The following is a 25,610-nucleotide window of genomic DNA, read 5'->3' on the forward strand; positions in this document are numbered from 1 at the left end:
TCAACCGACTGAGTCACCCAAATGACCCATAATTTTCTTTTAAATCCAAGAGTTAACTCAATAAGAATATGTTACTTAGTTTCCAAATACATATGATGTTTTAGCTCCTTATTTTTTTATTTCTACTTTTATTTCGTGATGGTCAAAAGCAGTCTGTATGATATTGATCCTTTGGAATTTATTGAGACCACTGTGATGGCCTCTATTCATGCTCATAAATGGTCCCTCTGCCTACAAGGAATGTGTTCAGTGCGGGATTCTCTAGAGAGAGCAATGTCACTTCAAGCTTGTATGATGTAAGTTCAGGCTTCATAGTTATATTGTTCGGTTCTTCACATATTCTGCTTTATTTTTCTCTACTTGATCTATCAGTTTCAAAAATGATTGCAATGAAATCCACTTCTACAATTGTTGATTTGTGTGTTTCTTCCTGTGGCTGTCAGTTGTTCCTTGATGTGCTTTGAAACTGAATTACTAGTAAGTTCTATACGTTCATGATGGCTATGTCTAGTTGCTTATTTTTCTTTTTACTGGTATTTAATATCCTTCTTTGTCTCTGACAGTGTTTTTTCCATTACTTTCTATTTTATCAGATGTTAAGATTACTATCTCAGCTAATTTTGGTTCACTTGCCTGGTGTATCTTTTTTAATTCTTTTATTTTCTTGGTATATCTTTGTTCATGTTTCCATTTTCAATATTTCTATGCTTTTAAATTCAAGTGTGTCTTTTTAGGGCTTGCATTATTGGATTAATTTTTCTCACCCAATATGAGAATCTCGTGCCTTGATTAGTTTTTTTTCATTTACATCTATTGTAATTGCTATTATTATAATCGCTATTTTTATTTCTACTATCATTTTATTTTATATTTTCCATTTACTGAACTTTTTGTTTGTTGTTTTGTTTTCTCCTTTCCAGATTTCCATTGGCTAGATCAGGTTTTCTTTTGTGAGGTGAAAAGTTATACATTCTATGTTTGTTTCCCAGGCAGTCACCATTCCTTAGTCATGTTTATGTATCTCTGTCCACGGCTGAAAAACAAATCGGTAATTATAGCTCCCCCTATCATGACAAGTATTGTAATACTCTCCTATGTCTCTTTGATTTCCCTTCCTCAGCCCCCACAGTCTGGATTATACATTTTTTAGAGAGTGAGAGAGAGAGTGCAAGTGGGGGAGACAGGCAGAGGGAGAGAGAGAGAGAAAGAGAGAGAATCTCAAGCAGGCTTCATGCTCAGTATGGAGCCCAACCCGGGGCTCGATCCCACGACCCTGCCATCATGACCCAAACTGGAACCAAGAGTCAGAAGCCCAATGGACTGAGCCACCCAAATGCCCCTAAATTATACAGTTTTCATTCTAGGTTCTTATGAATGTGTCTTCTCCTCTTATTTGTCCAAGCCTTCTTTTTCTTTTTGAGGACAGTAGTAGTCTTTTTACCAAGATATCTCATCACTTTTACTTCTCCTATCTCTTGAAGCCTCTCTTGGCATTGTTTTTCTTCGTATTTGAGTACTTCCCCTAAAAGCGGTTTCAAATTGGGTCTTTGTGTAGCAAACCTTCCAAAGCTTTGTAAATCTGAGGACAGTTTCGTATTCAGATCTCGATGAGACTTTCACTAGATACAAAATTCGAGGCTCAAAATTCTTTCCTTTACAACTTCAAAAACATCAGTGCCTGTTACTGTTGAGAAGTCTGATGGCCATCTGGCTCTTGTACCTTTGTGCGGGATCTTTCCTTTCTCTCTGGAAAAGAAAGTATAATCCTATCTTTGATATTCTCAAATTGTATTATAATGTGTCTAACTGCGGGGTTTCTTATCTTTCCTGTTTTGCACTATTTTGTGAGCTCTTTTCAAATCCAAGGCTTTTCATCTTTCACTTATTATAGAAAATTCTGTCTCCATTATTCTTTTTCAAATATTCCTTCCATTCAGTTTTTATATTGTTCTCTCCTCTGCAACTCCTATTATCAGATGCCACCACTTGAACATCTAGCTGCCATTTCTTAGCTTTTATGGGTTTTTTTGTCTACCAGTCTTTTGCTGCTGTTTTCTGAGAGAGTTCTTCAAAATGATCTTCCAATTTACTAATCTGTTCTTTTTTTCTTAGGATCCCTTGTTCCTGTTTTATATTGCGAATCTATGCCAAAATGGTCCATTTTGTTCTAATGATCGTGCTTCAGTTGGAATATACCGTTCAGCGCATGGTCTTGCCTCTTTAAGAGATGTCTCTCCAAGGGTCTATTTACTTTGCCCTGTTCAAGTGCTCGTGGTATCAGTCACTCTGTCTGGTAACCAGTATTGGGGAAGCATCAGAGGCCAGCTGGGTCAGGCCCTAAGGGTTGAAGGGCAGGCATGAGTACCAGGGGCGCCCCAGTCACCGCAGAAACAGGCAGGGTCTCATCTCTAAGCCTTGAAGGAGAAGCATGGTTCACAGAAAGCAGGCTAGATTTTTTAGCAAAGTAGCTTTGGGGTTTCACTGAGAGGAGGTCCATGAACACATATTCTCTCTCTTTCTCTCTCTCTTTTTTTTTAAAGTTTATTTATTTATTTTGAGAGAGACAGAGACAGTGCGAGTCGGGGAGGGGCAGAGAGAAGGAGACAGAGAATCCCAAGCAGTCTTTGCACCATCAGCGCAGAGCCCCACGCAGGCTTCGAACCCGCGCAACTGCAAGATCGTGACCTGAATCGAAAGCGAGAGTCGGACGCTTAACCAACTGAGCCCCCCAGGCGCCCCTCCACCTATTTTCGTCATCTCAGTAGGGCTGTTGTCACCATTTCATGAGTAAAGGAGCAGGCAGCGATCGCCCGAAGGTGATGGCAGGGATTGGTCAGCGCAGAATCCAGGAAGATTTTTCTCCCACCTGCTATCCTACTACTGAATCTGCTCCCCGACCTCTTCTGCTGGGCAGCCTCTGTCCTTCCCCCACACAGATCCACAGATCTGCTCAAAGAGGCTTTGGTCTTGTGTTCTCACAGTTGTTTGTTTATTACTTCCTAGAATCTGTATTTCCCTTTGGCTTCCATAGTTTCTCCAGGGTTGATTTTGGGGTGAGAACCAGCAGTCTTAAGTTACCACCCTGGCCTGAAACGAAAGCTCTACTGTGACCCCCAGAATAGCTTGCCCCTACTTTCCTGGGCTTTGCTTCTCGCGTTTTGCTCAACTACACTGGGAAGGGCCTCATGGCAGACTCTTCCCTTTGACACTGGTATTTAGCTGAGAAGCCACCAGGCTGAGGGGCCACCCAGAACCCCTGTCTCCTCCTCGCATTGGGCCCATCCCACACAGTGTGGTTGTGTCTGTAGGCCCAGAGCCACAGGCACAGAGAAGCAAGCACTTGACCTTCTCTCCTGCGCTCAAAAGCAGCCATTGGCCATCACCGCCTTCAGGCTCTGCCCTCCCCAGGGAGATTTCTGTTCTGGAGGTCTCCCCTCCTGGCTGTGTGACTTTCAGCCTCAGGTTCTAAGCCTCCGTTACCCATGTGTCAAATGGGGCTAATGATGGATATGAAGTTATTGTCAGACGATGAACAGAATGAAGGATGATGGCAAAGGTGGACCCATTACTGCATACTAAGCCAGCATCCTGGCCTTAGGCTGGCCCGGCTGTGCAACCTATGCTCCCTTCCCCTCCCCAGTTCATCAGTCAGGGCTCCGAGAGGAAAGACTGGTTGTGTGAAGACACAGGCCGCCTGGCTCAGTCCCTCACAGTCCTGCCTCCCTGGGCCTCTGCCCCCAGTCGTCCAGGCAGAGCGTCTGACTGCCTCCTTCTCATCACGTCTCCCAGGGGACTTGTTTACCCAGGCCTCAGCCAGTGAGCAACCTGATGCCCCTTCCAAGGGCACTACCACCCCTTTCCATTCACGGCACCCAGGATACCTGAGCCACAGGTATACATGACATTCAAAGTTAATCACCGTGTCCTCTCTCTTCCCGATGCCGCTCGACATGGGGCAGGTGGAGAGTCAGTCCCTCTGGCCCCAACACGACACGGCGCCCCGTTCTGAGTGCCTCCTGTGTGACAGGCTAGGATACCCCAGAGGGGGAAGCAGCTGGACAGCACATGAGAATCCACATAGGAACGTGGTCACGGGGGAGCCTCTGGTTCCGTGGTGGGGCGGGGTGGGGGGGGTTCCGTGGTGCTGCAGCGCTCAGAAGCCAGGGGGTAATGAACAAAAGCACATGGCCAGAGTCAGAGAGTAGCCCCAAGCTGGGGAGAAGTGGTCCTCACCTGGGGAACATTCCACCCACTCGCGAGCTGACTGGGAAGCTTCTGGTTGTCACAGTGGGGAGCCCACCGGCACTTGGTGGAATGGGGCCAGGCGAAGCCAGGATTCGAAGTTCACGTTCAGATTAGATTATGAATCCTCTGTGGATGCAGCTGCCGGAAGCTGCTCCTGGGCCTGACCCTCCCACCACCCTTGCAAGGCCTTACTGGGTCCTTCCGTGCCCCCTGCCACCACCCCTCCCTCTGACAAGTGGCCAGCAGCGCACCCCCACGAAGCAGGGAAGGCAGCCCCCCCACCCCCTGCTCAGGGAGGGCCCCAGGGCCTGGGTCAGCTCAGCCCCCAAAGAGAGCCTCGAAGGGCACCCATGCTTACACCTGTCTCTGCAGACTGGGGTGGGCAAGTCATGAACTCTCTTGCTGGTCCCTGAAAGAACCAGCCTGTCTGTGGTTCCAGAACAAGCTTGGAAAAAGAACCTCATCTACCCCTCGCAAAACTTCTGAAGGCATCTTGGCTTTTCAGAAAGTCTCTTTTCTCACACTTGCTTACCGTGCCCGGGGCCTTAGGAACCAGCTCAGGGAGGTACAAAGCGCATTGACCGGGGAGGCATGAGAACCGAGCTACGGTCCTCACTGAGGTATTTACAAACTCTGTGACCTTGGGCTGGGCCCTCAACCTCTCTGGGCCCCAGATTCCCCTTCTGTAAAATGGGATGTATTCCTGGCACCACCTTGTAGAACAGTCACATGGCTGAAAAATGAAATAAAAGACAAGACAGCAAATGTCTCTCCCTTCTGTGCTCGGACAAGGGTGAGAGGGGCTGCTGCAGGCTGGGCTGAGGAACTTGAGTGGGGAGGAGGTGGCCATGGAAGAAAGACAATGCTCCGGACAACAATGGGTGGAAACAGAACCTGGACAAGGTGTCTCCTTTCCCTGAGGCTGGAACCTGAGATCCTGCCTTTAACCTACAGCTCCGGAGGAGGGAGGGAAGGAGGGAGGGGAGAGAGAGAGACAGAGAGAGAGAACATGAGCCTTTATGCCAGGCCAGTAGCTAGCAGAGGCCCCTGCCCTGGAGGAATGGGAGTGGTCCCCCTAGCCCACCCCAAGCCTGGGTCTAAGCCAGGATTTAAACCCAAGTCTATGTGACTCCAGAGCCCCTGGTCCCTTGCAAAGTGAATGCAACTCAGTCCTACCTTCGAGGGGCTCAGTCCAGTGGGGAGATGGACCCAGTGTAGACAAAGGTAGGCCACGGGTCTTCTGAACCCAGAGGAGGGAGAAGTCATCAGCCTGGGGTGGGGGACAGGGGCTGGCCTCACCTGCTTTGCTTGTCCCTGGAAGTCACAGACTGTGAGCTCCATGGGGCCAGGAATGCACCTGACTGGTTCATCACTGGCCTGGTACCCAGCACAGGGCACAGGGAATATTGCCACGCAAAAGAACGAACATAAGAATGAACCCAGCTTGAGTCTTGGGTCTTCACATTGCCAAACAATCTCTTTCCTAAAGCTTTGCAACACGCTCCAGTTCCGCCCCCCCCCCCCTCAAATCTGGAGGACTGTCCCTTTAAGTTCATTGTCTTGCTGATTGGGGTTGTTTCCAGACCTAGTCAGTGAGGGAAGTTCAGGATAATCCAGGTCATTCTCCGTCTTGCATCAGGGAAACCTTTCCATGGGTTCTAGATCGCCAGGGCTGATAGGAGGCAAAACTTTGCCGCCCCGGCCAGCACCTGCCAGGTCGGGCCCAAGCCTGGAGCTGTCGAACCAGGTCACAGCTCCTCATTCCCGAGGATCCTGAGACCCCCTCCTCCTGCCAGGGGTCCTTCTTTCCCCCTTCTGCCCCTAACACTTGCCACCTTACTGTTGTCAGTGTTCCTATCACGGGTGGCGATTTCAGGTCCGTGGGTGTCTCCAGAACTATCCAGGAACTCCCAAAGAACTAGGAAACATGCTTGCACTCTGTACTGCCCACACTGCCGTATACAAAGCCTTGCGCAAGGAGGTGCTCAGCAAACCCAGAAGGTGCTCGGGAAACATTTGCATGAGGCTTCCCGGCCCGTGACATCTTGAGTGGCAGTGTTTGGCCTAGCTGCTGTCTGAGTCCCCCACAGTGTTTAGATGCTGACGTGGTGTGGAATCTTAAATTGGCCCAGTCTCTGGGTCACTAATGTTCAGGGCACCTCCAGGAATAGAAGACACAACTTTCAGCTGTTGTGGCCACGGAAAGAAAATCATGCTAGTGCTGTCTCAGGCTGGGGAGAGGCCCTTTCTTCTCAGGAGCCTCCTGCAGTTCCTAGAGTGCCATGCCCAACAATGCCAGGCCTTGCCCCCGGCTCCTGGAACTAACGATACGAGACGAATCGCGATAATAAGCGGCCATGTTGGTTGCACTCTTACCCTGGGCCAGGCTCTGGGCCGTGTTGCCCCAGCCTCGCGGTAACCCCAGAGAAACAGCACTGTGACCGTCACCCTCACTTTACAGAAGAGCAAGCTGAGGTGTGGAGAGGTGAACTAACCCACCCGCGCTCACCCGCCAGCAGGGAGCAGTGCCGCGGCCCAGCCAGCCAGTCGAGGTCCATTTGTTGAGTGCCTCCTGTGTCCCAGGCCTTGTGCCAGATATAGGGACACCTCCATGAACAAGATGAAAGAAACTAGGCCTGTCCACTCTGCTCATGCTCTGAACTGCTCAGAGAGCAACAGTCAAGCTATCCCTGGAGTTCTTGGGGCAACAGAAGGAGAGGGAGCAAAGCATCAGTGTGTGGAGGGCAGGGAGCACAGGTCCACCACTGTTGCCAGGCCTCCCTGACGTGAGTCTGACTGTTCGAGGGATTGGTATGCGTTCAAGAGAGTGTCACAGTTAGCTATTGCTGTGGAACAAAGCAGCCCAAAATCCAGGGACTGAGATATCCACATTCTAGTGTTTCTTACGCTTGTGTGAGTGGACTGGGCTCAGCTGGGCAGTTCCTCTGCGTCCGGCTGGGAGCGCAGTCGGTGCTGACTGTTGTCTGGGGCACCTTGGGCCTCCTTGTGGCCGCACGTTCTCCAGGACCTCTCGCTACGTGGTCTCTCCAGCAGGGTAGCCTGGACTCCTTTACCTGGTGATTGACTTCTGAGAGGGTCTAACCGTAATCTCAAATACTAAGCTCCATTCCCACTTACCAGCTGAATTACTTTGGGCCAATCCTGCCTGAGCCTCAGTTCCCTCATCTGCAAAATGGGGACTAAATTATGTGATGTGTATGAGGCATGTAGCCGAAGCCTGGCACATAGTCAGCCCTCAATAAATAAACGTTCTTGTTCTTGTCGATCTAGAAGGATTGTCAGTGCCACAGACCCCCTCAGCGAATCTCCCTGGTTTCGCTGGTGGGTCAAACCCTGAGCTAAGTATCAGGAGACTTGAGTTCAAATCCTGCCTCTGCCACCAACTGCCTATGTGCCCTATGACACGGCTCACGCCCTCCGCTTCCCCATGTGTAAAAGGATCCCATCTTGGCCACGTCGCTGTGAGCCTCGGTTCTTAGCGGAAAGCGCTCGGAGAAGTATTTCGTTCTACCCAGACATGCTCTCCGGGGGCACAGGCCCGGGAGCTCCTGAGACCCCCAAACCTCCCACTCTGGTCTTGCTTCATTCTCCATACACGTCTGAGCACGACACCCTCCACTGGGGAGGAAGTAACAGCAAAACTGAGGAGGCCATGAGAAACGACATCTTTTCTGATAAAAGAGAAAGGGGAAACCCACAGGCCAAGGCAGAAAGTGATGGAGGGAGAGGGAGAGGACGCGGAGGGTCAGGGAGGGGTGAGGGTCAGCCCCAGACAGGTCGAAAGATCCCAGGGGGAAAAACGCGACCAAACAAAATAAGCCACGCCTCGGATTTCTGCAGTGTTGTGTTGTCGCTTTACAAAATCCACCTGGGTGGTCTCATTGAGTTCTTTCAACAGCCCCGTGAGGGAGGACAGGGACTGAGAGAGGCTGGTAATGGGGGCGAGGCGGAGAAGAAAGCAGGGAAGCAGGAGAGGAGGACAGAGAAGGGGGGTGGGCGGACATGGGAGCCAGAGAGGTGAGGGGCGGGAAGAGCAAGTGAGGCTGGCCCGAGGATTCCCTGGGGACTAGGCCGACTCTTCCCACATGAAAGCCTCTGGACGGCCCTGGTCCCTGGCGTCCACGCTCCCTGTCCCCTGACCCCAGCCTCACCTGACCATCTGCTTCGTCCTGTTCCCTCCTCCTGGGGCTCCTTCTGGGAAGCACTGAACGTGATCAGTTCTGGAAAGGGCAACCCCTGATCAATCCCGGAAAGGGCACCCCAAGCTGTGCCCCGGGGCCCATCCTGTGGAGTCTCATCGGCAGACCCGGCTGCCGCCGCCCCGCTCCCCGGCCCGCCCGGACTCCCCTGCTCTCTGTGCATCAAGGGCCCGTGACGACCAGCTTGGTGTTCCTGTCACCCCGTGACCCGGTAAACTGCACCCCAGTCACTAGGCAAGTCCATGCCTAGGGGTAGGCAAGCAGAAGTCGCAAGCAGCCTCCTTGTCTGGGTCCCTTTTCCTCGAGATGACTTCTGCTGATCCTTCGTGGTCACTTTGTTAATGTCACTGCTCAACACCCCTCCCTGTCACGGTCCCACTTCCACAGTCATGTCCTTTTTCTCCTAATCTGTCTCTCCTTCCAAAGCCCAAGATCCCACCCACACACCCTCAGGTGGACCAAACACCCCTGCCCCCTTCATCCCAGGGAAACCGAAACCTTGGAGGTTCCCCAGGCCTCTCCCCTCAGCACCGTGGCTAACGAGTTGGGCCTGAATTCACGAGCTGGCTTATTTCCCTGCAGCTCAATTAAAAGCAACTTCATTAAGGAAACCACATACTTGGCCAAGCTCGAGGCATCCAGACAGCAGGGGCAGAAGCTGCTTAATGAGGCCTGCGGGCCCGGGGCCGGGCTTGCCCACTCATCCTGCCCTCCTTCTGTGTCCATGGCGTCCAAAATCCTCCCCAGGCCCAGCTCAGAACCCTCTCCCTCCTCAGCCTCCACCCCCTCTCTTTCCGCTGCTTCTCCCTCCCTCACCTGCCCACTCCAGCCGAATCCTCCCCGGGACTGAAGAGAGGGAGGTGGGGCCATTTTCCCGAGACAGGTCTGTCCACGTCGGGTGTTGACCTGTCAAGCTGGCCCGGTGCCTCCCAGTCCCCCTTGTCCCCAGTCTGGGGGAAGGAAGCTTCAGAATGGCTTGCGGGGCGAGTTCTCAGAGCCCCCCACCCCCACCCCGTCCCCGCCGCCCCTGAGCCTGCTCAGCCACCACCAACAGAGTTCTCTGAATCATGTTACCCCTGTGAGACTTGGCTTCTCGAAAAAGAGAACACAGGAGCAGCCTCTTGGGCTGGAGTATTCAGTGAATTAGTGCATCTAAAGCATTCAGACCCCCCTGCAAAATGAAAAGTTCTCTCTAAATGGCAGCTCTGATTAAGATTACTATCGTTACTATTTATTTCTAGCCTATCGAGCAGTCTGGCTTTGGTGGGGTAGAAACACGAAACAAATTTAAAAGTCACCACCTTCCACCTGTTCTGCCAAAATCCCCCCGGATACCATCTCTTCACGGCTTCGGGAACAGACCTCAGAGCTTTCTGGTCATTCTCAGTCGTCCAAAAGTCCGGTCCAGAAAGGTCTGCTACTCCAGCCTGACACCTCGCTTCTGTCAGGCTTGTGGTGGCTTGGCACATGGAGTGGGGCAGGACGCCGGCTCAGGCCCTCCACATCTACCCCCTGCAGCCCGGGTCCCCTTCCTGAAGGGCCAGCCAGGGTCCCCTTCCTGAAGGTGCCTCAGTCTCTCTGAACAATTCTCCCGGCAAGGTGCCGCAAAAACACTGTGCCTAGGATATGACCGTGGCCAGCTTTCCCTTCCCCAGTCTTCTTTACATCCCAGGAAGAAGGAGGGCTAGGGTGGTGGTCGGGTGGGGGGTGGGGGCAGCAGGCCCTCGGGGAAGCCCTGAGGGAGGTGCCTGCCTCTCTCTCAGCAGCTGTCTTCAGACCATGGGGTACTTAGCACCCTTGGCCCCGGCTTTGGGCCCACAGTGCCATTTCTAGGGCATCGGGAAAAATCCCACTCAGCTTCCTGCTCATCATTATTAATCGATTTAATGATGAAGCCAAGACAGAAGTGGTGAGAGTAAATTTAGAAACAGGGAATTGGAACCAGGCTGTCCCTCTTCTGTGGGCCTGACCCTGATCACAGCTGAGATCTGTCCCCAAAGTTAACATCACCCGTGGGAGGGGTGATTTGACCTGAATGGGGGAGCCCAGGACCTCCCACTCAAAGCAGAGCCTGGACTGGCCGGCGTGATACTGGCAGGAGAGAGCCGGAAGCTTACAACTCCACTCAGCGCGCAGCAAAAACCAAGCCCATGCCCACAATCCTTGCTGTTCCCCCGGAGCCCAGCCTCCCCCGCCTGGCTGCACCACCCACTCCAGAGCATGCCCGAGGCGTTGGGCTGAGAGTCAGAAGTCCTGGTCAGCCCTCGGTTCTTCCACTTACCATATGACCTTGGGAAGGTCACTAGACTTCTCTGGGCGCCATCTTTGAAAGAGGAATGGGTCACAAGGTGCTGGTTGGAATTAAATGAGATTCTAGATGTGAAACTTATTCCTGTGGAGCACTGGGCCGATGTGAAGGGCTACCTTTAAGGAATCCCCCTCCTGCTCCTCATACCCCTCCCTGTCATTTCCATTTAAGGCCACAGCTGTCTCTCTCTCTTCCTAGACCTTCCGGTGGCCAGTGGCCAGCAGCATTGACAGCAATGAGATACTCGAGATTCAGATCTTCAACTATAGCAAAGTCTTCAGCAACAAGTAAGTGTGGGGTGGGAGAGGTGGGGCCCTAAGGGGCTGGGGGCCTGCCCTTCTCCTTGGGCTGCTCTCTCCTTTGGGTTTAAAAGGCGACTCACACCCCCAGCCTACCCTGGATTGATCATCAGAGACCCCCCCCCCCCTTGCCCTCTCATGCTGTCCTCGGAGTCCTTCAGCCCTCCCAACCATTGTCAGCCAAGAACACCCTATCCTCCCTTTCGCCCTTTCTGTCCCCAGCCCCACCTCAGCTTCTTGTCCCCTTCTGTAAGTCTCCCCGTTTACACCATCCTGGGTGACAGTTACCCAGCAGAGGAGTTAATATAATGGCAGATAATATAATGGGCCATCTGTAGCCTTGAGGACAAACTTGTCATACCCGGGGAGGACGAGAGGCTCTGAGGCAGTTTGGTGTGGTGGTTTGGGAGTCAGACAAGCCTCACCTCAGATTTCCAGTTCAGTCATCTATTGTGTGACCCAGAACTGGTTATATAACCTCTCTGTGTTTGATGTATTCACGTGTAGAAAGGGTAGATACTTATCTCAAAGGAAGCTGTGAGAATTAAAGGATATAGATGTCCATTCATTCATTCCCCAAATGTTAACTAAGTGCCCACTGTGTGTCAGGCACTGAACTAGGTGCTGAGGATAGCGAGTGCCTGCCCTCATGGAGCTTACATTCTTCAATGAACACGCCTATGACATGAGCACAATCACTACAAAGGGTTCAGTAAAAGTGGTGCCCATCCTTCTCAGAATTCAGAATGACTTGAGGAGTCTGGAATGGTGGCTGCACATAAGAAATGTAAAGTCCCATTTGGGGGGTCAAAAACCAATTGCTTTTATACCAGCTAGAGGGTGTCATGGCTGAAGAGCAACATGTCCAGAAAAACATGGAAATACTACTCACTGAGAGTGCATTACTCAACAGCGGGAGGAGACTACAAATAAAAAAAGGGGGGACATAATCCTAGGTAATTTTAATAGAAGGAGGACAATCAGAGCAGGGGCGTTGAGAGAGGAGGGTTCCAATGCCCTCATGCTGGTTGGAGAGAATACCAGTAGTCAGCTCTTTGTGGTTGCCAAGGGAAGGGACTTTAAATCTGACAAGAGGATGAGAACTGGAGAAGAAAACCATAGAGGACATGTTCATCCATCTATATATCCAACCTTCTGTCCATTCTTCCATCCCTCCATCCTTCCATCCATCCTTCCATCCATCCTTCCATCTATCCTTCGGTCCATCCTTCCATCTATTCATCCATCCATCCATCCATCCACCCATCCATCCACCCACTCTTCTAGTCACTCATCAAACACTTACTGAGCAAATATTCTGTACCAGACAGACACTGTGGTGGTCGCTAGAGGTACTAAAATGAGAGACTAAGTCACCATGCCTGTTCCCCAAGAAAGTTTTCTGCCATTTCCAGAGGCAGGACCAGGACGAGGGTGCATTGCTGGGAGACAGTAGACAGCTGAAAGGTAGCTTGGGCTCTCCAACCAATGAGCTCTTGGGAAGCAACGAGCTCCCCGTTACTGGGAAGGGCCAAGCAGAGAGTGGACCATGATGTTGTAGGGGGGGCGTTGGATTGAGATGGGCTGAACCACATAGACGTCGAGGATTCTGTGGTTTTTATTGGAAGCCCACGACATCTCAGCTGAGCATGGGATATGGGAATTTCAGCCTGCCGGCAGGCCCACAGGGGAGAAATTTAGGGCAGAGAGGCCTCCCCTTGGCCTCTTGGGGTGGCACATCATTCAGCCAGCTGCTTCTGGTATCCACAAGAGAAGTTAGTGAGATACCCCACCAGGGGCCCCCCAAGAGGAAGCAAAACCTTCTTCCCTGGGATGAGACATCAGGTGACCTGTGAGGACAGAAGAAATAGGAACAGAGAAGGGCCCACACGCAGACCGAAGTGGGTGTGGAAAACGAAGAATTGGAAGCTGGGGGCCAGGAGAGACATCCAGGCACCCCAGCAAGGACCCACACGCAGATGTCAGAGCTTCCAGAAGCCTCAGAAGTCAGCCAGGGCAACCCTTGCTGCACAGGTAGGGAAACTGAATCTCAGAGAGGCTAGTGAGGCCACTGGACAGTGGAAGGGCCGGGGTCAGGCTGTCTGCTTCCTCGTCTCCTTCCTAATCCTGGACCTTCCAGAAACCAGGATTTGTGAGCAGCGATTGTAGAAACCACAGACACGAAAGAGATCGGTACGTTGTTTCCAGCGAAGCCGCTAGACAGCCCCCAAAATGCTGGAAACCCTTAGAAATAGCCAAATTCTGGCTACAAACAAGTCGAAAAATATTTGTTAAGTTGAGAAACTGAACACCATCCCAGTGAATACGCCGAAACTTCAGGCTTCAATTAGTTGTTCTAAAATGCCAGAGGAGACAGAGGAGAGATTCTAACCTAATTCTCCCCTCTTCCTCTCTTCCCATCCTCCCTGACCCACCCACGAGGAGGCAGGAAACCCTTCCCAGGGAGGTCTGGGCCCGAAGGGAGAGGGTCCTCTCATTTCCTCGGAAAGCCCATGGAATGTTGAAACACTGTTGGCTACAGGGCTGGGATGGGGAAAGGGATGGCCGTCTCGTGGAGAGCACAGACAGAGCCCATCCTGACCCAGGCCAGCTTGGGAGCCGGCGTGGGAGGGCAAGGTACTCGGAGTCGGGTGGGGCCCAGGTCTGCCCACCCTGCAGTTGCCAGTCTGCTTCCCAAGGGGCAGCCGAACGGAGGGGAAGCCTCTGGGGTTCGCACCGGGCTCACCAGCCAGCAAAGCCACACCTGCCATACCTGGCCCCGGGCAGGCCCCCAATTACTTTGTGGAATGAATGAATGAATGAATGCCCCCATGGGGTCAGGAGGCAGAAGGTACGCAGGGTGGAAGGGTCTGGAAGCAGAAATCCAAATGGCCTTTCTTCTCTGAAGAACTCATGGCACCCTCCAGGGTGAGAGCCAGGTCACATGATTGAGGCAGTCAGGGAAACTGAGGTAAAGGAAGCTGGGATGAGAAACAGGATTCATGGCCCTGAGCCCATTACCACCTATCTCAGAGAAAGACTTGCTCTAGAAGTAGAGGGTGGCTTGGACACTGGCCCCTTACCCAGTGGCTGTAGGGGCTTCCAGGAGGAAGAGACATGGTAGGTCTGCCTGGCCCACCTTGAACGAGGTCTTCCTTCAGGAACCGTGGGCCTCCTGTGAGAACAAGGTGCTGGGTCCACAGGATCTTGTGTGTCCCCCTTCACCTGTCCAGAACTGTCCAGAACCTTTGGGGCGGGGGGGGGGGGGATGGCCTGATGCAGGTGCCAGTCTCCTGGGACTTCTGAATAATTCAGGAGCCAGGAGAGCAGCGGAGGCCTGGCCAGACATTGGGCACTTGACACGGGCTCCCAGGGGGAAAGCAATGAATTATTGACAGGCCCTGGTGCCTGGTTGCCGCTCTATTGTGGTCAGTCTGTGGACCCATTCATGCCTGAGGCCCCCTCCCTGCTGGCTAATTATCCAGGAATTCTGCCCCTGCCCAGCCTACCTGGCACTCCATGGAGGCCAGCCCAGCCTCCTGGGGGGGGGGGGGGAAACGTGGGCTCTGCAGGGGGTGCCTTCTTTGTGACGGGTAACTTGCATGGGCCACATAAGCATGATTTTCAGAGGACAGAACATCAGGTCCCAGGTCCTTCATCTAACAGCCTTGGGGGAAACTGAGGCCCAGAAAGGGCTCTTACCCAGGATCACACAGCAGGGTCAGGGCAGAAGTGGTCTTCAACCCAGACCTCCTGACCCCCGGGCCAGTGCTTCTGTCCTTTCACAGGACAAATGGCCTCACACCTCCACTTCCCAGGGAAAGGACACTGCATGTGTCCAAGGGCACATGAGCCCACCCTGCCTGGTCACCCTGGGCCCCCTCTCCTAGGCCGCCCCTCCATGCTGACCCACCCAGGGGAGAAGAGGCAACAGGCCGACCTCATGAGTTTGCAGCCGGGCGGACAAAGGGCAGCCCGGCTGGACAGGGTGGTCTCTGGGGTCACCACACAGGCCACAGCTGGGGCTTCCTGCACTAGCTCCTTCCCCAGAGAGTGTTTACGGAGGGTGCTGAGGCGTGGCATTCGGTCGGAAGCAGTATTAGGACACTTGTGTTAAAGCTGTGTTTTCAAAGCGGGCACCCTGGTGTTGCTTAGAACGGTGCGTAACAGACAGACCCACAAAAAAAGCAAAGTTTTATAAAAACGCTTTCCTACATACTTTAGTTATGACTGGGATAATAGCAATTGTCCTTTTCAAAGAAGATTATTTTTTATTTTCATTTGGAGGAGGTTGGGGGACACTGTTAGGAGTGAACCCCCCCCCCCCCCGCCCCAAGCCACCCCCTGGGTCCCAGGGTCCCAGCCCCACCCTCTGGGCACAGACAGACCCTGGCTCTGTGAGGCTGTGCACCTGCCCGCAGAGCCCATCTTGCAGAGAAGACCAGCACTGCCTGGGCCCTCCAGACAGCAAGCCCTGCACTCAGGGGAGGGAGGAGGTCCAGGTGTCTGAGTGAGGCAGTGTCGGAGGAATTTCACTTGAATGCTCTCACCGCCACCCAGTGAAGTGGGTAGTGTCACCTCCTTTGGAGAGCTGTGGGGCTCAGAGAGGTTGGAGAGCTAGCCAAAGTCACACAGCCGCCAGGTGGTGGAATCTCCCCCTTAGATCCTGCAAGGTGAGCCCACTTCTATCTGACTCCAGAGCCCAGGCTCTATCCGCTGTCTACACTGCTTCTGTTAAGGATGGCACTGAGTCTGTGTGTGGACAAGGCTTAGACCAGGAGTGGGGAATTTGCCAAGAGGTGGACCTTGGCTCACTGTGGGGTTAAAGCAGTGAGAGCAGCCGTGGAGTAGTGAGATCCCCGTCACAGGGTGTCTAGCAAGGGCTGGAGACTGCATGTTAGGGAGGATGCTGAGGGACCCTCCTGAACAAAATGCTGGACAAGCCTTCCTCTTGGGCCCTCCAAGTCCAAGGTCTGAGACTGACCTTAGTTAGCACCACCCTGCCCCCTGGAGGTATCTTGCCACATTACAGCATGTCTGCCAATCCTCTGCGGTGCTAGGAGCGTCCTCTAGGAAAGTTGTGCCTGAGCATCCACAGCTCCCCCAGGTTCCCCCCCACCCCCGCCGCCCCCACCTCGATCCCATCCCGGCACTTCTCTCTGGGCACTGCTCAAGCCGGGGAGAGGCCAGGACCCAGCCAAGGAGGAGGCGTCTGCTGGGCTGGGTCTGAGAAGCACCTAGAAGCCTGGTAAGGGGTCTCCAGTAGAGGAATGGTATGAACACTCTCGCCCTCAAGGAGGCAGAACAGCCGGCCGAGAGGGCTCTGAGCTCCAGGGGGAAGCATTTCATATTTATCCACGGTGGCTGCTCCCACCACTTCCCCTCTTCACACAGAAAGGAGGCCCTTTAAAAAAAAAAAAATATATATATATATATATATATAGTGTTCACTCTCCATGTTCCTCAGGAGAGTACAGACATCAGATACGTCCATTAAATTCAGAATTCACCTGATGCCTCACCTGGCTCGAAATTGCCATCAGTTAACGGAGTCCCTTCCTGCTTTCTCGGCCTCGCCTTCCTTCCTCCGTGAATCAAGGGCGGCACCGGGTGATCCCAAGGCCCCCTCTGGCTCTCACGCGCTGCAGGTGCTCCCCTCGGTCTCTGTCCTTTCAACCAGAAATGGTGTGCACATTTTAATCTACCCCATTTGGAATCACCACGTGAGAACATCTCTCCGACTACCCTGTTCTCTCCCAGAGCAATAACCTTCAAACCGCAGGGTGAAATGGGGTTCAAGTCAACTCGGTCAGCATTTATTAGGCACCCACTGTTGGTCATTAATTCAGCCAGCAGATACTGAGATCTCCTGTGTGCTGAGAAACTCAAATAGGGGCTAGAAATAGGAAACATGGCCCCTGCCCCGGAGAGGCTCACAGTATAGCAACACCCCTTGATATCAACCAGATTGCTTCTGGAATGCTGACTGTGATGGAATGCTAGACGCTCTGGTGAGAACTTGGCACCGAGGCTCTCAGCCCTCTAAATGGCTCTGGGAAGCAAGGATTTTAGTAGCTCACCTTAGGAGAACACAGATGGAGAGAGCTTAGATTGTCAGGGAAAGCAGGGAACTGGCTGGTGGCAGAGCTGGGCTTCAAGTCCCCGCCTCCGACTGCAAGACTGAACTCTTCACAGCCCTGCACTTTGTCTGGGAATATGGGGATCCTGCCACCAGATGGACCCTTGCCCTCAATGGGCTTGCAGAAGGCAGGTGTGGTCATCACTGACTAAACGGGACCAGTGAGCCAGTGGTGTTGGGGCGGGTAGAGACCTTGGTGGTGGTTAGGGCGGCGGAAGGGGGAGATACCGCTCGTGGACCCTTCCCGGTAGCCTCCACACTGGGCATCTGGGCAGGGGCTCGGCTGAACCCCAACTCCACAAGCCAGGGGGTACCCTGCCCCCAGTCTGTGGACATCCCCCCAGGGGGTTCTCTGCCCACGAGCGCCAGGGAAATGGGTCTCACACAGACAAGCACTCACACTGGTCGGGGTCACGTACGCTCCTGGACACGCTGCCCTGGCCAGGACCAGCCCCGGCTCTGGGGCCACCTTCTCCAAGCTTAGCCTGGAGCCTGAGCGAGCCCTCCGTCTCTCCAGCCCGGTCCCCAGCCAACCACAGCCTCCTGGGATGGGAGCTCCTCTCTCATGTGACGCGGCCATGCCCCCTCTCCCGTCCACAGGCTGATCGGGACCTTCCGCATGGTGCTGCAGAAGGTGGTGGAGGAGAAGCGCGTGGAGGTGACCGACACACTGATCGATGACAACAACGCTATCATCAAGGTGGGTTTGCCCCAGAAAGTCCCTGGACTTGCCCTTTGTGGGGTCCCCTGGGGGCCACACGGGGTGGTCTGGGGGATGCTCCTAATGGATGGAGAGGTGAGGCAGGAGGAAGAGACTCAGGTCAGACTGCCGGAGCCCCTCTGCCGGGGGGGCGTGGCCAGAGCCCTGGGCTCGGGGTCTGCCGTCCCAGGTCCCACAGCCCTTCCTGCGGTGAGAGCACAAGACAAGGGGGACTGGGACATCCCCTCCCTTCTCCACTGAGCAGCTCAGGAATCGTCACAGGGGCCTCTCCCGTCACCCGAGGGCCAGGCTGAGCCCTGCTGGCCCCTCCAGGGCGTGATCTTCACTCTGGATGCCTGCCTTGGAGCCTCCCTAAGACCGGCCATTCTGCGAGGGCGGGGACCTTGTTTCTATTCCTGTCGTCACCTCCCATCTCAGCACCTCCAACACGAACACACGCGTACGAACGACGCACAGTCTGTGGGCACTCGGCACCTGTTCTAACAAAGGAAAGAAATGAGCTCATCTGGATGCCCTGATCCCAGACTCTGCTCTGATGCGTTTGTCCCCTTCGGCTGACTCATGCCCACTCACGGGCAGGGACACAGCCCCTGCTCACGGACCGCGGTTGGGCCACCAACTGTGGGACTTGGGCAGGCTGCCTATCCTCTGCAAAGTGAGCCAAATTATAGGATCTGCCCCACAGGAATTGTCCGAGGATTAGAAGAGAATATACAGATAGTGCTTAGAAGAGCTAAGCAAGACTTGGGATAAGTCCGAATAGCCTCAGAAGGCAGGGCGGCGGCCACGGGGGAGGCAGAGTGGGAGGAGCGCCAAGGGCGGGGCGGACGTTCCCACGGTGCCTTTGTATCTCACGATACTTCCTTGCAGAGGACAGGAGGGCACTTGAGACTTCTCAGCTGGGCCCCAGCCAGGCCGTTCTCTCCAGAGGCAGAGGTGGGCAGGGGGGCTTCCCAAAGTCAGGGGAGCTCAGCCACCCCAGCAGGGGGGCGGGGTGCAGAACAAGCTACGGTCACCAGTGGGAGGAAGTGAGAGGAGAGAGAACAGAGGAAGCGGGCAGAGACGAGCAGGCAGCACGGACCGTGTTCTGTATTTCTAGAATCGGGTTTAGGAATTTAGCGGAGGACAGGCCTCACAGATTATCTAGTGCACCTACCACCCACCTCTGCCACTCATTTTGTGGATGGGAGCCCTGAGGTCCTGGATGGGGAACGAATTTGGTCAAGGTCAGACGGCTGGTCAACAGCAGAGCCGACACCGGGACCCAGGGCTTCCAATTCCAGGCCACCATTTTGCCAGCACAACATACCTGGTCCCATCCAAAGGGCCACGTTGGCTCAGCGGGAAGGCCATGAGGCTTGGAGTCAGTCTGGCTCAGCTCAAATCCCCGCACTACCACTTTCTAGCTGTGTGACTTCGAGCAAGTAATTTACCCTCTCGGAAATGTGAGGCAGGATACGTTGAAGTGTTGAGAAGATCAAATGAGGTTTGAGCTGAACCTGGCTCAGGCCTGTAAAGTGAGTTTACAGTAAAGCATCTTAGCATGACATCTAGAACAGCGAGGGCTTTTCCTTCGACTCCCCCCCCCCCCCCGGAAAATCGTTCGGAAGCCCACGTGCCGAGCGAAGGCTGCCTGTGTGGGTCGCCGGAGCAAGCCAACCCCCAATCTCTGAAGGAGGGCAAGTGCATCTGGGAGGCATATTGACAGCCGTGCAGGTTGAGGAAGGAGCTAGAATGAGTCTTCCCTGTGCACCGGGGAGAAACTAGAGCTGAAAGGAGGCAAGTGGCCCAAGGACCCAGAGCAAGAGGCCCTCCCAGGATTCTCGGGCGCACAGCCTGGGCCCAGGTGGGCGCTCCACTTTTCCCCAGAGAAAAAGCCCAGAGCGACCCCCAAGTCCCTTCTCCAGAGCAGGAGTGTCAGATGAACAGGAAGATGTGCCGACCCCATGCCTCGGGAGGTGTCCGGGGGTCCCCTCTCCTAGAGGCACGTCCTGCTCGCATCCCATCTCGGGTTCGCATCAGGCGTGAGAGCAGGGCAGCCCCGCTTCTGAGGACGAGGGGGGGGACCTCTAGCACTGGGGACACTGGCTGATATTCTTCGTAGACAGTGGGCCCAGAGAGCCTACTGCCGTCTGGGCTCAGCTTGTCCCGGGCGCGCCCTCCACCTTGGGCACCAGGGAGGAGTAGAGCCAAGTGCAGCAGGACCAGGGGCCGGAACCCGTTAAGCGGACTGAGTCTATGAGTCTCAGTCTTTCTGAGCCTCGGTTTTCTTATCTGTAAAATGGGAGGTGGGGGGAGGCTAACACGCACTTTGCCTGCCTCCGGCCGGGGGGAGGAAGTGAAAGCACTTTGTAAACATCACGAGGGGTGCGCGGGATGGTCTTTGCTATTGCTGTACCCTCGCTCACCACCCGCCCCTCTCCCTCCAGACCAGCCTGTGTGTGGAGGTCCGATATCAGGCCACAGATGGCACGGTGGGCTCCTGGGATGATGGAGACTTCCTGGGGGATGAGTCCCTTCATGAGGAAGAGAAGGACAGCCAGGAGACGGATGGACTGCTCCCCGGCTCCCGCCCCAGCTCCCGGACACCAGGCGAGAAGAGCTTCCGGAGGTAAGAGGCTGGGCCCTCTGGCCTCCCACCACCCCCCAAAGACACTGGGAGGATTCCTGGGCCTTGGTTCCCCGCGAAGGGCCCTCTCGGCATGACTGGGCTCAGTGGACGGGGCTGAGTTGCTGGAGAGACATACACGAGGCAGGAGTGTATTTCTACAGGGCCCTCGACACCTGTTCCCCCACCCCAGGCTCACTGCGGGGGTGGGGGGCAGGGTATCTGGGATCAGGCTGAGGGGCCCGGCCTCCTGCTCCCCTGAGGGAGAACTTGAGGGAAAGAGGCCAGACCCCTGCCTCCTGACAGAATGGGTGAAGCAGACAGGAGGGGGCCCTAACCTTTTGGGTCCAAGACCCAGAAGTGCCAGACCAGCCCCAGGCAGCCCGCCGTCCACCCTGGCCCCAGGCAGGCCCAAGAGAGGGAGGCCTTTTCCTGCCGGGGTGAAGCCAAAGGTCCTGGTCGGGACCCAGCCTCTCTCTTGTTGAGAAGAGTGTGTCCTGACACCCTCAGTGTCTAGGATTCACCCCTGCGATGTCCTACCACACACGGGTGTCAGGAAGCTGCGTCCAGGCCTGCTCATTCCAAATGCAGGACTTTTCCCCCAAAAGGAAATGCAAAGACATTACTCTTAGAACTCCGAGAGACAGACCCTAAGTTAGTAAAATGTTGGCTACGGATTCCTAGCCTGCTGGGAATAACGTGCAAAATGCAGGTAAGTCAGTGGCACCTCTGAAGTGTTAGAGAAGGGGACCCCTTCCCGGTGATCGTTCCCCCCAATCTCCTGCCCTTTGCTTTCCGAAAAAATGTATTCAGTCCCTGTTCTGAAAAAAACCACCTATGTAAATCAAGGTAATTGAATTGATATGTTTTTGTTAGACGAATGTGCTTTTCTTCTTTGTACTTGAGCCACTCCTCTCGGGCCACACACACACACACACACACACACTATACAAGCTTAAGACCCTGGGAGCCAGGTCAGGTAACAAGGTCAAAGGGACCATGCGTGTGACAAATACAGCGGACGTTGGCTCCAGGCCAGCCGGGGGAGGGGTGGCATCACCCACTCCAGCTGGGAGGGAGCCTGTCCTCCTTAGACTCTGGCCAGCCGGATGGAGAGGGCATGCAATTTGGCCTCAGGAGACTCAGGTCTGAGTCCCAGCTCTGCCTCCAACCAGTCTTGTGGCCCTCGGCCGGTCACATACCCTCTTTACTGTCTCTCCTAACCTGTAAAATGGGACCCAGAACAATGAGAACGCTCCCCCCATCCTGCCATTAGGAGAGACGAAAGGACCACAGGGGGACAGGTTGTAACCGGGGTGCCGAGTGCTGCCCCACATAAGGGCTGGGGACAGACAGGCTCTTGGCAGCTGGACAATGCAAAGGGTCGGGAATCAGGCTGGACATGGTGACGGGAGCCAGAAGACGCTGATGCAGAGGGCACCAACCCGTCCCAATCCTCTGTCCCCACGAAGGAAGAGCACGCGGGGACTGTTGGGGACTCTGCAGCTGGGCTCTAGGAGGGGGAGCAAGACTGGAAGCCAGGTGACAGCCAACAATTGAAGGGAAGGAGCACCGGCTCTGAATCAGGGAAGCTAAGTTCCATTTGGCCCCTCCTGGCTGTCACTAACTAAACCGAATGACAGTGAGCGAGTCCCCTACCCCTCTGGGCCAATTACAGGAACGGGCTACATATCCTGGCCGCTCTACAACTGTGATGTCCCGAGGGACCCAGGGATACTCTGGAGCTCATGGGTAGCACCAGTGTGAAACAGCTCTCTGGGAGCTCTTGACAGCCGAGGGCCACCCTCTGTGGCTACTGTGGCTCGGGGCTCACAAGAAGGGGCCAGGAGGCTGACAGGTGGGGCTTGAGTGGAGGCAGTAGAACAAAGTGAGGAGCTTTGGTCCCCAGACCAGCAGAGGGCCTCTCCTATCCTCCCTCAACCTGGCTCAGGGTTTCCCCACCTCTCCCTGGTTTCAGTGGCCTCTCCCGGGGCAGCAGCAGGAGGAAGGGTTTTTGTTGTTGTTGTTGTTGTGTGTGTGTGTGTGTTTTTAAGTTTACTTATTTATTTTGAGAGACACAGAGAGATAGGCAGACAGAGAATCCCAAGCAGGCTCTACGCTGTCAGCGCGGGGCTCGAACTCACAAACTTGTGAGATCGTGACCTGAGCCAAAATCAAGAGTCGGATGCTTCACCGATCGAGCCACACAGGTGCCCCAGGAGGGAGGATTTTATCTGGGACTGGGAATTGGGAGAGGGTGACAACCACGGTCAGAGCCCCCTTGTCTTCCAGATGCCACCACCCTGTGTTGGAGGGGCTTTGCAAGGGAGCGCACGGTTCCCCTGCTGTCGCGGGGGCCACTGGCCCAGACGCTGAGAGCACCTGGGGGTCGGTGCCCTTGCCAGGCCTAGCCATGCAGCCAGCAGGCCGGGTGGGGGGAAGAGGTGAGAACATTCGGGGAGGGCCCTTTGCTGGTGAGGAGAAGGTAGAACAGCTTTAGAGCATTTGGGCTCATCCTACGGCTTAATTCTGGCTGCATGTAAAGGGCATGTGAGCTCTGGGTCAAGGAGTGCGGGTGCTGCAGGAACCCGATAGTTGGCCTTGCAGCCCGAGGTGTTATGTCTCACCCTCGTCTCACAAGTACCAACCAGCCAGGCCTGTCAGCTCTGGAGTCTGGGAGAAAGCCACCGTCTTCCGGACTGGCGAGCCCTCCAGACAGGCTTTGGTCAACAAAGGGACGGAGGAGGAAAGGGATATATGTGCCTAGCCTCTGACCCCCAGCGAAGTCTTCCTTCCCCACATCTGCCCCTTGCCCTCCGTTCATTCCTGAAAAGGCCCACCCCTTCAAAGATCAAGGTGCTCAGTCTACTAGGCGCCTCTCTTGTCTCTCCTCTGGCCAACCAGCAGCAGCAGGAAACCCTCATTGCTAGCGAACAGCAGTGTCTCACCTGGTCTTCTGGATCCACAGGGGTCTGGGGCGGGAATCCATTCCTCCCCGTCCAACATGGCTCCGTAGGGCACTTGCTGGAGGGCGGAGGGGGCCCAGTGGAGTGAATGGGCAGGAAACAGCCTCGGCCTTGGACTGGCAGGGACTCTTCCATGGATGACAGAGGAGGCTGATGTGGGGAGGTCCTGGTGAGCCCACACTTCTCCCTCTGGGGCCTGGGCACCCCCCAGCTGGGCTCCAGCCATCTGCTGTCACTACCCCAGGACAGGTCTCGGCAGAGGTACTCACTTAAGGGAACTCACTCTGAAGGCCTTAAGTATCTTCCTGGAAATTTCTCCCATGTGACCTCAGGGAATGTCTGCCAGGCACCTCCGCCTGAGCACCCCCCCCAATCCCCAACCTGACACCAGTAGCCCATTAACCCTTTCCTCCCACGGTTCCATCAATCCCAGGCCCCAGTCAGTCTCGTGCCCTCTGAGCCACTCTGCCTACTTCTCTAGTCTCTGCCCCCAACCGGGGGCCTCCGATTTTGGCCAGGTTTCTGTAAAATACCCTGGGAATGTTCTAGAGGCAGTGCGATGACGTGGAGAGAAACAGGGCTCAAATCCCGGCTCTGGTCTCCGGAGCTACACTTGCCCACCTGTAAGAGGGGCATCAGGGACGTGAGGATCAAATGACATGCTTCATGTGAGTCGCCCACCGCAGCCCCCGGCGTGTGGTCGGTGCTCAGCCAGTGCCTGATGCCTTCCTCCTTCCTTTCCAGTCTCCGTGACCTGCCCCGGTCCCTGAAGGGGAAGGAGACTTCGGCCCAGCACGAACGTGCACACACTTACCCGCGCCGCTCAGGTGCATGTGTCTTTGTGACACCAGGGAGCCGCACACACCGCCGGCTTCTGGGCTCCGTTGCTGATGCGGCTGTAGGAGCCACATCCAGAGGGATGGAAAGGAGGCCCAGCTTTAATGGTGCAGCTTCTCTTAGGGCTTTCCTGCGGATTTCCCCTATTCTGCGACTCTCTCCTTATTTTCTCCGTCTGCCTGGCCCTCCTGCCCTCCACGGCCCCACCCCCTTCCGCCCAGCCCCCCCTGCCTGAGAAGGCAGAGGTTCCCATTCGGTTCCTCTCTGCTGGGTCTCATCTTGGGAGAGCAAGGAGGGACCGCTTTTTTTGTTCTCCTTACGGATCATTCTTCCACTCCAGCAGAGGTCCATGGAAGCCAGGTACCCCCACTCCTATACCATGGGTCAGGGGGCAGCAGGGTATCCCCACAGTGTGTGCCCTGGGATGTGCATGGGGTCAGCACAGCCGGCCTCACCCTCCAGTTCCCATGATCCCTCCCCCACCTCAGCACGGAGGAGCCAGGGCCAGGGCCATGCTGGGATAGGGGTGAAGCGATGCTTCACCAGCTGTTTCACCCGAGGTTAGGGTCCCCTCCACCCCCGGCCCAGGGCTGAGTGTTCAAGTGAGGTCTGGCCCCGTGAAGCTCTGGGTCCCAGCAAGCCTCAGAGCCCCCCAGCGGGCCGCCATATTGAATCTCCCACGCGGTGGCTGCTTTCAGTGGCACACCCAGAGCAATGTGGATGGGGGTGTGAGGAAGAGATGGAGTGAAACCCAGGCCCAGAGAGACAGAAGGCTGGCTGAGGAACAGAGCCCACCCAACCTACCCGCTGAAAACACAATGTGGACTCTAGGAGGAAAGTTCAGACCCATCCAGGCCTTCACGGCGAGGTCTCCGAGCAAGGAGGACAGAGGCCGGGCCACATCCCATCCCTACTGCTTGTGGCCGAATGACTGAGGGCAGGCTGAGCACAGAACCCTGGAGCTTTATTATTCATGTTCGTTGTAGTCATTAATAGCGGCTGTGGTAAAATCATGAGAATGTTCTTTTTTTTCACAGAAAGTCCTTTTCCCTTCTCCATTTCCACACTCAGAGTGTGGGCCTGTGTGCGGCCCCTTTGTAGGCCCAGCGGCCTGGAGTGTGTGAGGACGGGGTGAGGCAGGCATGTTCCAGGCAGCCTGTGCTGTGCGGCACCTGGGCCTGCTATGTGCCTGAGAAGCTCCCCCGCTGGGCCAGCCTGACGGCTCTCCAAGATTTCAGAGCAAAACCGGAAGGGAAAGAGATAGAAC

The 25,610-nt window shown here is 54.9% G+C and overlaps 1 protein-coding gene and 1 long non-coding RNA gene across 7 annotated transcripts in view; one reads left to right on the forward strand and one right to left on the reverse strand.

The window, feature by feature from the left end:
* Positions 1 to 25,610, forward strand: part of OTOF (otoferlin) — a 92,910-nt gene that overhangs the window by 18,172 nt on the left and 49,128 nt on the right. For all 4 annotated transcript variants that reach the window (XM_045054827.1, XM_045054828.1, XM_023252024.2 and 1 more), the window contains exons 3-5: positions 10,972 to 11,060; positions 17,812 to 17,911; positions 20,362 to 20,543. In XM_045054827.1, the coding sequence (XP_044910762.1) occupies positions 10,972 to 11,060; positions 17,812 to 17,911; positions 20,362 to 20,543 (371 nt within the window). The remainder of the gene's footprint in view (positions 1 to 10,971; positions 11,061 to 17,811; positions 17,912 to 20,361; positions 20,544 to 25,610) is intronic.
* On the reverse strand, positions 16,215 to 24,501 carry LOC109498339. 3 transcript variants are annotated; one of them, XR_002155115.3, is made up of 4 exons: positions 24,321 to 24,501; positions 23,489 to 23,656; positions 16,595 to 16,741; positions 16,215 to 16,476 (listed from the first exon to the last, which is right to left on the reverse strand). It is a non-coding gene; the product is annotated as an uncharacterized LOC109498339 (long non-coding RNA). The 3 variants fall into 3 exon arrangements; XR_006595878.1 differs by lacking the exon at positions 23,489 to 23,656; XR_006595877.1 differs by lacking the exon at positions 24,321 to 24,501 and having other exon boundaries at positions 23,489 to 24,035.

The sequence above is a fragment of the Felis catus genome, chromosome A3, assembly GCF_018350175.1.
Source record: "Felis catus isolate Fca126 chromosome A3, F.catus_Fca126_mat1.0, whole genome shotgun sequence".
Taxonomy (NCBI): Eukaryota; Metazoa; Chordata; class Mammalia; order Carnivora; family Felidae; genus Felis; species Felis catus.